This window comes from Cupressus sempervirens, chromosome 3 (assembly GCF_028749045.1).
Source record: "Cupressus sempervirens isolate cs-2001-9-10 chromosome 3, ASM2874904v1, whole genome shotgun sequence".
Lineage (NCBI taxonomy): Eukaryota > Viridiplantae > Streptophyta > Pinopsida > Cupressales > Cupressaceae > Cupressus > Cupressus sempervirens.
This window is the reverse complement of record NC_143120.1, coordinates 23,210,959-23,222,167: the sequence shown is the minus strand read 5'-3', so window position 1 is coordinate 23,222,167 and position 11,209 is coordinate 23,210,959. Positions and strand designations below refer to the sequence as shown.

The 11,209-nt window shown below is 30.6% G+C and overlaps 1 protein-coding gene across 1 annotated transcript; it reads left to right on the top strand.

Annotated features, from left to right (window-relative positions):
* Window positions 1-2,197: 2,197 nt before the first annotated feature.
* LOC149564566 (paired amphipathic helix protein Sin3-like 3) lies at window positions 2,198-5,369 on the top strand. Its single transcript, XM_089816871.1, has 9 exons — window positions 2,198-2,482; window positions 2,608-2,757; window positions 2,875-3,055; window positions 3,289-3,390; window positions 3,534-3,665; window positions 3,769-4,096; window positions 4,194-4,327; window positions 4,432-4,513; window positions 4,772-5,369. Exons 1-9 carry the CDS (start codon window positions 2,385-2,387, stop codon window positions 5,158-5,160), a joined length of 1,596 nt encoding a protein of 531 aa, XP_089672997.1. The 5' UTR covers window positions 2,198-2,384; the 3' UTR covers window positions 5,161-5,369.
* The last annotated feature ends 5,840 nt before the right edge of the window (window positions 5,370-11,209 follow it).

The window sequence follows — 11,209 nt, the reverse complement described above, 5'->3', positions numbered from 1 at the left end:
AAACGCGAGAGGAAATAGCTTTTACATCCTGTCACTTAAATCATGATGCTTTCAAATCTTTTAGAATATGAACATAATTATATTAATAGAAAAAGAAATGTTCAACCAATGGCTAGCCAGGTTTAATGGCTTTAGAAAATGGAATAGAACAATTCCTCTTTATTCTCCTATACGAATTAAAAAAGAATGCTCAACCAATAGAACAGACCGATTTTCTCTTTATTCTCCCATAGGTAAAGAAAACATAGTACAAAGGCAAGAAATGATTTTAAAGGAGAAAACAATTCTTCCAGATTGTGCAAATATTTGAAAAAAGAAATTCTTCTAGGGGAGAAGAAAGTAAGATGAGAGAATGAGGAGAGATCCTTATTTTTAAAGAGAAATGTATGGTAGAGATTCAGAGGCAAAATCAAGGGTGGAGAATGAGTCTCATGTTGACTTTGTGCACTGAATTCTCAACTAAGTAGGATCAATGGTGGTGTTCAAGAGGAAAAAGATGTGTGGAGGAGAATTAAAGTTATTTTGAAAATAAAGATTCCTCTCACATAGAAAAATGTGCCCCTCATGTGTAGACAAAAATACTTTTCTTTTATTTTTTAAATAGGAAAATGCCTTTTCATGTGCACACTTAGGAATAAAGGGACTTTCAAGATTTTTTCAATCAAAAGGAGACACATTCTTTTAATTAAATAAAGACTTTGAATATGGTGGCCAAACCATAAGTTGTAATCAAATAAATAGTAAAGTGATGATTTGATCGAAGAAAAGTGATAGATAAATTATGTAAGATTGCTAGAAAGGGGGGATCATAGTCTAGAGGACCATTTTTTGGTGATTACAATATTAAAGTGACATCAAATAAAACAAAGAGAGAGTGACATCTAATCATGTAAATCAAGCCTCATATATATCGCTATGAATAAATACACTCTTTAGGTCTATTTATTTTTTTGAGCCAATAATGAGTAATGATAATACGTAGAGTGATGTGGATGATTTAATTATTTTGGCATTGACAAGTGAAAAAATATTATTAGAGCATATACCAATAAATTTTAAGAAATCTTCAATGACAAGTTATACTTTGTACTTATAACATTTTTACCTATTGCATACTTGGAACAAAAGATTTTCTTATACATATAAAAATCATTTTTCCCCTAGAAAATGACACTAAATCAAAAGTATGATTATTAATGAAGGAATAATTTTCAGCCTCCATTACTAAATTTCATTCATTAATATCACATGCCTTCTAATCAAAAGGTTGATCCATGTACAAGTATAAGGTAAAACATGATACTTTGACCTCATTTTTCTACTATATGATAAATCACCAACTAGATTCTTACATACTTTTAAATAAATTCAATTGTATAAAATAACATATAAGATTCACGTGATCTAAGAAATCACATGCTATTATCAAAATTCAAAATCAAAAGAACTTATAAAAGAGTTTTAACATCAAAATCACTTGTACTAGAATATTTTTCAAACAAACTTCTAATATTTTATTTCAAATTGAACAACATTCATTCCTCTAATTCTAAATAATTTAGCCAAAAAAGTTAAAATACAATGATAAAACAAATACAAATATCCAATAAATAAAAACCTCTAACTTCTATAATAAATAGAATACAAATCAACCTTAGATAAGAACCTACAATACAACAGTAAAATTGTGAGTTTCTTATGTTGAGGTCTTGAATTCAAGTCTATTAAATAAAAATAATTAATCACAGCACATTACAATAATTAATCTTAACTTGGACACCTTAGCAATCAAGAAAAAATAAGACAAATCAACCTCTTTCGTACTAAAAACCTCCTAAATTTTAAACTTTTATAATATAAACATAAAAAAAAAAATTTAAGTGGATTCTTTATTTCCAAGCAACATATTTAATTTTTTTAAAGTGGACTCTTTATTTCGAAGCAACATCCGAACTTTAAATTAATGGAAGAAAGATTATAGTGGACAAAGAACTGTGAAGACCAAGAATGTCTCGTTTGCCTTGGTTATAAGTCGAGGATTTTTGTCCATCAAAATTGCAACGCTTCGATTGAGCCTTTCCCGCGAATATTCTCGAAAAAACAAAGTTAATTAGTCATTAGCTTACGTGGAGAAACGAATATGAGATGTAGTGAGAGGAAGAGAAGGTACAAATAAACCCAATCCAAACTTATTCGCCTCTGCGATATTTGTATACGCAGTATAATAGAAATAAAAGAAGAAGAAAAATTTCTCCGCATAGAACTGCAATTTGGATTTGATTTCGCCAAAGCCCTCCTGGATCTATGTGATCTTCCGTGGAATCCACTCGCGGCCCTTTTTCCGAGTTCTTTATCGATTTTGTGGGGTTCGATCGTGAAATCTAATGGAAGGACGAATTAAAAGTTCAAGATTTTGCTTTATAATCGAAGAAATGAAGAGAGCAGTGGAAAATGAAGAATATGGCAATCCGAAATCGAAACGGTAAGTGAATTTTTCATACTAAGCTGAAATGGAAAATTATCAGTTTTTCTAAGCACGGGGACTCCATTGTTAACTTGAATGTGATTTCCGAGTTATTGTTGTCATTTGTGCTGCATTAATATCAGTTTTAGGCTCGCTGAGGGTTCTGAGGATCTTCCTTTGCCGAGAGAAATAGAAGCGCAATCGTATCTAATTTCAGTAAAAGAGCATTTCAAGAATGACAGAGCAAAATATGCAGAGTTTATTCAAATCCTCAATGATTTTAGGTCAAAGACGTATGTAATCATTTCAAATCTTTATTTTGTACAATGAATACATAATTTAGGGCTCCCAAATTTCTAGTTGATAATTTATTTACGGGATTTGAATCACCATTTTTGGCTATTTTGCAGGTGTGGTACGATTGCGGTTATTACTAAATTGAAACAGTTGTTTAAGAGTCATGAACTTCTTTTGAGTTTTAATAAGTTCCTTCCAAAAGGTTTTGAAATCTTATTTCCCTTCAAAGAATTTCTACGAAAGGAAAAGAAAGTAGAATTTGGCGATGCCATGAGATATATTTTAAAGATCAAGGTAATTTGGAATATAATAATTTATTTTGATGATGATTGTACGGTGTGAATTAAAATACCAATAAACTAAGATTTGCTCGGATATAGAAATTTCATAATCGCGCTTTGAACCACCGTTTTCAAATGTTTAGATCTGTTCTAGAAACGATGAATTCGTTTTCAAACGCTGGATCAAATGTTATATTTTACGTTTCATTGCTCTCTAACTCCTGATATTTTGATTTGTCACAGCAGACACGCTTCGAAAATGAAGATAATATACTCAAGGGATTCTTCGATATAATGAATGCTTATACGAAGGGAAATTACAAGATGATCAATGGAATACATACAGAGGTAAAAGTTACAGATCTACTCTATGAGGAGGTGTATCATAATTCTCTTATAATAAAAAGGAGCATGTTTCTGATGATTCTTCTTTTCAATTTTCTTCACCTAGGATTTCTTTGCAGAAAATTTAATTTGATCTTCGTTGGCAGGTGAAATTGTTATTCGGTGATCATCAAGATCTTATCGATGAATTCGCGTATTTTCTACCAGCCTCCGCAAGTTCATTTCTTGTTCCCCACTTTCGAGCTGGTACAGATTCACACAAAGAAGACGCGAGCAAGGTGTGTAAGTTGTGTAAGAATTTGTGATATACCCCTTCTTAGGATTTTACTTCTTCTAGTTTTCCAACTTTTCTTATTGTTCATTTATCTGGTTTTGAGGCAGGGACAAAAATATCTCACCTTAGATAACAACTGTCATCAAAGCTCCCAGTTTGCTGTCGAAAAAGATGTTGAAGGAACACTTGATGCTGTAGTGAATGAGCACTCAAACAAAGGTGAGAAAGAGAAGCAGTGCGAAGAAGGAGACAGCAATGAATATAACAACGCTTCACAAAATATGAAGAGTGAAATATATGTCATGGCCATGGATTCTAATAGAAGGAATTCGACATCAAGCTCTGCTAGACAGAGACCGATGAGTCCGACTGAGGACTCTACTGGCCAAAATTCTCAGGAAGGCGTTCCTATAGAACCCAGTAAAACTTTAAGTGGTAAGTAATGGTTGCAATTGTCCAATCTATTTATGTGAAATGTACTTATATTTCTCTTTTCTTATTTATTCAAAATTGCAAGATATTATTGTTGCAGGCAATAATCCACAGCTACTGGATTTTTTTGAGAAAGTAAAAACAAATATTGGAAACGTTGCATATAGAGAAATAGTGAAATGCATCAATATGTACAATGCCAAAATAATTAATGCAGAACATTTGCAGCATCTGGTATGCTAAACAGTATAGTTTCTCTTCGTTTTTGTTTTTCTATAAACTGCATTTAGTTATAGATGAAAAGTAGATTAACGCCAAACCATTTCAAAATTCTGTAGGCGGTTTGTATTCTTGGGAGATGTCCAGAAGTTGTGGATGAACTCAATGAAATGATTTCACAAAGTTCAACTGAAAAAGATGGTAAGTTTTTAAAAAGTTTGAACTCAAGGAAATGGCCTTAATTTCAGCACTAGATTCTTATTTTATTTTTGCAATGGGTTTTACTCCACTTTGTTCTGATTATTTGAACGTCTGCTCTGTGCTGGTTTTAGCTGCAGTTATCCTGTTAACCAAGGAATAAACGTGCTTGTTTTCTATTTCCTTAGGGTTCAAAATAGTTGGCCTTGAAAATATTATTGACTGTTACCTATGTTCCCTTCACCGTGTCAATTATTACAGGTCTCGACTTAGAAGAGGAAGAATGTAAGAAGCATTATAAGACGGGGAAGGGAGATGACGAGGAGAGGAATTCTGATGGAGTGCTGGAGAAAGAAAATGAGAGAATGAAAGAAACAGACCGTGAAGAAAATAAAGAAAACGAGAGAAGAGAAGAGAAAGATAGAGACAGGCACAAAGATCAACATGATGAATCAAGAGTGGTGATTATACAGAATGAGGAAAAGAAAAGAAAAGATAATGAAGAAGAAAATGGCGGACACAAAGATCAAAATCACAAATTAAGAGACGTGATGGATGACAATGCTTCCACAGTTCCAAACAATGATACTAGCAGTTGCACGTCTATGTACATGCAACGGTTAGCCGATAGGAGCCATTTGTGTATATGATTGGAAAAATGGGCAGATAGAATTCAAATTTCAGAGCTTCAGCATAGAGACATTTTCATTATTTGTAGAATAGAGGCATTTGCATATATTTGTAGAGTAAAGGTCTTTACAGATGCAAAATAAACAAGTGCCACTAGTGGCATGTACTTAGTCATAATTATAATGTAGTTATAATTAATAAAATACATATATAATTATAATTAATAGAATAGATATGTAATTAAGTTAATATTTTATGTTTCATTGTATATGTTATATATAGTTTAATTATTTTTGCAATGAAATTTGTTTGAATAATAGATAATTAAATTGAAAAGGTGATATAAGTATTATAGTATATTAATGAAATACAATGAAGATATAAAGATTAGATATAATGATTCACATGTTAATACTTCATATTTTTAAATATGTAAATTAATATATAATGTTATAGTAATTTATTGTTTATTTAAATGTTATATTTAAAGAAAAACATTATTAAGGCTAGTTAATAATCTCTCATACCAAAAATAAGACAAAACCAATTGAACCAATTGAACCAATCATATAATTTTTATAGTTTATAAACTATATAATTAAATAATTAAATTTTAGAAAAAGATTCTTAATTCAAAAATAATGTTATGTCATTGGCTAAAACTAAATGCAATAGTATTTGTCTATAGCAAGTACAATAACAAAAAATGTACAAACAATTTAAGTTTGGAAAAATATGTAACATTTATTGTTTTTAATATAATTATTTTATATTTATCTTTTCAATACTTATGTACCATATTAAAGTTATTAAATAACAATCATCTATTTATTTAATTTTAGAAACTTGTGCTTCCATTTTTTATTATTCCACTACAAATCATATAAATAAAATTAAAATAAAATTTAATAAATATAGTGAAAATTATAGCCTATATCCACTATGTAAATATTTAAAATTATAAATAAAACTATCTAAAATATTAGATTTAATTTTAATTATATTATTTTGAAATGTAAATAAACAAATACTCAATCTATTTATTTAAAATTTCATATTATAAAAAATATGGAACGAAACCCAAGCACCACTCTCTAACTATCACTTGTTAAAAAATAGTTACTTTAAATTAATAAATAACAAAAAATAAATTTAATATAAATAATAATATTATTATTTTCATTAAACATAGAAATTTAAAAATTTAAAAAAATCATTTGAAAATGATAAAAATTAACTTCAATTTTGGAATGTATTGAAAATCACTCAAATTATGTGTAATATAATTTGTATTTTCTATGATATTAATAAAACAAACAATTTTTTTACCTATGTTTATAATATAAAAACAAAATCATGTCTTTTAATAAATAGAAAATAAAATAATATTATTCATACAATATATCAAAAAGTATACAACGGATTCTCCAAAACAGAGAATCATTTTCATCTTGATCTACACCAGTGGACAAGAATTTGAGAACATTTAAATCGATGAATACACACCCTTTCATTTCCAATTCCTTCCTCGACAAGCAACCATGGCCATGGCTTTTTCAGTGCCAAATTCTGGTTGGTGGTGATAGATGCAGGTTATGGAATGAGAGCCAGAGCATTTGCAGATGGATCCTCAGGCTGAAGCATTCCCCATCTGATTTCCACATGCGTGTAATTGCTTGAGATCCAAAGACATATCCTCATGATTTCTTCACACTACAGGAGGAACAAGTGTAGATAATACATGCCCTACAAAATGTGCGAGAACATGCAAAGGGAGCAAAATCTTGAGCCTTTTACAATCAAGGTTGTAAATGCACTCTGCTCTACAAGAATTTGAGGAGTAGTGATTGGACTACATAATACTTATAAAAAATAACAAGTTGAAAACGAGGAAGAGAAAACACTGCAAACCTTGCTTCTCCATAATCATTTTCAAAGTCTTGAAATCAATTTAGGGATCTTGCAAGCTTTTGACATTACATTTTAGTAGATTTTACCACTATTAAGGAAAGAGAGATTAGAAACTTGCTAACAATGTTAAAAGAAAAATTAAATTTTTAAAATCAATTTAAGGATCTTGCAAGCTTTTGACTCTACTACATTTTAGTAGATTTTATCACAGTTAAGGAAAGAGAGATTAGAAACTTGCTAACAATGTTAAAAGGAAAATTCAAAAATTTAAATCAATTTAGGATCTTTTTTTAGTAGATTTTACCACTATTAAGGAAAGAGAGATTAGAAACTTGCTAACAATGTTAAAAGGAAAATTAAAATTTCTAAAAATGAATTTTTTACATTATCAGAAAATCATAAAACCGACAGTCTTACAACATTTCCGATCAAATAATCATAAAATCGACGGTCTTACAACATTTCCGATCAAATAATAATTTTGGGGAGCAAAGCTCCCACAATAAGCCTATCGGCTCAATAAATTTTTAAAATCAATTTAAGAATCTTGCAAGCTTTTGACTCTACTACATTTTAATAGATTTTATCACAGTTAAGGAAAGAGAGATTAGAAACTTGCTAACAATGTTAAAAGGAAAATTCAAAAATTTAAATCAATTTAGGATCTTGTTTTAGTAGATTTTACCACTAGTAAGGAAAGAGAGATTAGAAACTTGCTAACAATGTTGAAAGGAAAATTAAAATTTCTAAAAATGAATTTTTTACATTATCAGAAAATCATAAAATCGATAGTCTTACAACATTTCTGGTCAAATAATTATAAAACCAACGATCTTACAACATTTCTGGTCAAATAATAATTTGAGCCTATCGGCTCAAAAATGACATACGAATCAATATCAATATCAGAGATGGATCTTTCTAAATGGGAGCAATGTACTCCTAGTTACCGCTTGCTACCACAGAATGTAATTATGAAACATTTTCGTTTCTGTATTTTTAAGATATATGGTTAAATGCTATCTTTTGTTCTATTTTTCTCAAGCTATCCACTGGGCTGTCTAGATCTTGTTTTTTCAGTACATTTCATAAATTAGTGATTTATTTATTTATTTAAAAACTGGCTGAAGAATCAACATTAATTGCGTTATGTTCCAGTTGATGAAACCCATTGGCAGCTGTTCATCTAGTGTTGCAGCAGAAGTGCTGAATGATATTTGTTTGTCAGTACCATCTGGTACAGAAGATTACCGAAATCAAAAGCAAGTCAACCGTTATGAGGAGGCCATTTTTAAGTGCGAGGATGACAGGTGCTACATATTCATATTCTAGCTACGTATAAGAGTAATATTGTTTTTTATGATTAATAAGCTTTTTTGAACTATGAATAAATAAATCAAGAGTTTGTGAATTATCACTCATTTGATTGTAGAAATCTTATAACTTTGACCATATCATTTGTTATTTGGTTCTTCCTATTTCTGAAGATAACATGCATGTTTAGGATTTTCTATTTACCATTGTGAAACTATAAATTTTCAGATATGAGATGGACATGCTGATCGAGACTTCAAAAGCTGCAATTAAGCGTATATCTGAGTTACTGGAAAAGAAAAACGAAGAGACAAGTCAGATAAATGCTCATTTCAGAATTGAAGACCACCTGACAGGTAACTTCTTGAAGAGTAGCTAAAATTATAATCAAAAGTTGGAAATTTAATTTACTTGGTTGTAAATATGATGAGTAATGTGTCAAATTTTGGTCATTGCAGATATGGATTTAAGGTGTGTTGAACGCATTTATGGTGATTGTGGGCTTCTTATAATAGATCTGTTGCGTGAAAAGCCAAATCATTGTTTACCAGTAATTGTTAAACGGCTTCAGCAAAAGCGTGATGAATGGATCAGCTGTCGGAACACATATAACATAGGTTGGGCAGATGTTTATGCAAAGAACTATCAGAGATCTCTTGACCACATTACCTTTAGCTGTGAGCAAAGAGATTAAAATAGAACGAGAACCCATTTAGACTTATGATTTTGAAAAATACTATGGGCGAATCGTTGTATATAAAATAATACTTTCCGACTGGTATAAAAACATAATTGAGGATCTCTCTCTCGCTTTGTACTTCTACAGCAAGAGAAGAGAAACTTTTTTTTAAATTTTGATGCACGTGCATATCCTGTTAGGAGCCTGCTTATTTAATGTTAGGTCAGTCTATGATATTGAGGTTTCCACCTTCAATGTTTGTTCTCTAATTTTACCTTTTAATTCTGCATATTCTTTTAGTGATAGTGTTGAAGTTTGGAAATCATTTCTAACACTTTTATACTTTGTTTTGGTGTGGATTCAAAAAATATTATTGTTAGGTTTATTACATTAATTAGGTTAGTTTTTGTATTTAGATTAGATAAATAAAATCAGTTCAATATATAGTTGCAGGAAAGTTATTTCCGTAAGTAGTTGTTGTAAGGGAAAATAAGACTATATAAAGATGCCCAGACATTAATGTAATGATTCAGTATTATTCAATATTATTATTCATATCATTCTAGTATGATATTCAATATGGTTTTAGTATCAATTCAGTTTGTATCTAAATGATGATCTGAATCAATACTTTCAGCATTATATTTTTGCTCTTTCATTTTATATTTTTCAGTTTTACATTCTTTGGGCCTGTTACAGTGGTATCAAAGCAAGGTATATAGGCAATGGAGAGTTAATGGTGAGATGAAAATGGGTTGTGCCCAGCAGTGACGATAATGTTTGTATGCAACAGGAATGATTTTGAGATTTTGCTTGGCCTTTCATAATTTGTAAGTTGCTTTGGTTCATATGCTCTTGGAGAACCATTTCCTACAGCCTTGGATGCATTTTAATTTGTAAGCAGTGTTCACTTTTCTATTGTGCATTTTATTTAAGTTGCTTGATTTTCTTTCAAATCAATCAAGAAGAAAATGGATAAAATGTCTACTATTGCTAAGTTTGAAGGTTTTGAATTCTACAAATGGCAAATTAAGATACAGTTTCTTTTGGTTGAAAAAAAAATCTATGGGATATTGTATGTGGATTGGTGGAAAAGCTACAAGTTTTTTGCTATAAAGAATAGAAGTAAATAGGAGGCTGGAGGAAATGGAGGTTGGAGGATTTTTATCATCTCAAGCTAGCTTCTCACTTAGAGATGATTATTGCATGAGAAGCCACTATTTGTGTCCCTGTAAAGTTGGGGCTTGGCCAATTCCTCCCTAAAGATAAGAGGGGAATTGATAGATTTGTGTCCCTGAAGAAAAGAGGGGGCTTGGCTACATGATTGCCCCTCTATTGAGTGAGGGGGGGCAGGATTTCAAGAATGGCGTTTGAGACATTCGGAGGAGAATTCGAATTTCAAAGGAAAGACATCTAAACATATTGGTGGTGCTTGTTTCTATGGCACTTGAGGAGGCATTAGACACACTCGAAGGAGATGTGGACTTTCGAAGGAAAGGTGTCTCATGTGCAGCACAAAAGGAGGCATCAGGCACACTCCATGGAGATGTGAAATTGTGGATGAACTATGTCTTATTGTGTAAAAGAGGTAGAAACAATATTTTTATGAGGCCAACTTCAAGATTTTCAATTTGAAGTTGGGATATGAGGGCAACTTCAGGATTAAGATTTGCAATCTAAAGTTTCAAGACTATTTTCAAAGAATCATGAAAGAGCTCAACTTCAGGATTAGCATTTACAATCTGAAGTTGCAAACTACTTTCAAAGATGGAGCTTCAGCAAATTTTGTAATATTGGTGAAGGCTTTTCAATTTTGTAAGATTGATGTAATAAGGGGGAAATGTTGGACTTATTACATTAATTAGGTTAGCAAGAATGATTGTTGAATTAATGTAATAAGGGGGGAATGTTAGGTTTATTACATTAATTAGGTTATTTTTTGTGTTTAGATTAGATAAATAAAATCAGTTCAATATATAGTTGCTAGGAAGTTATTCCTATAAGAAGTTGTTGTAAGGGAAAATAAGACTATATAAAGATGCCCAAACATCAATGTAACGATTCAGTATTATTCAATATTATTATTCATATCATTCCAGTATGATATTCAGTATGGTTTCAGCATCAATTCAGTTTGTATCTAAATGATGATATGAATCAATAGT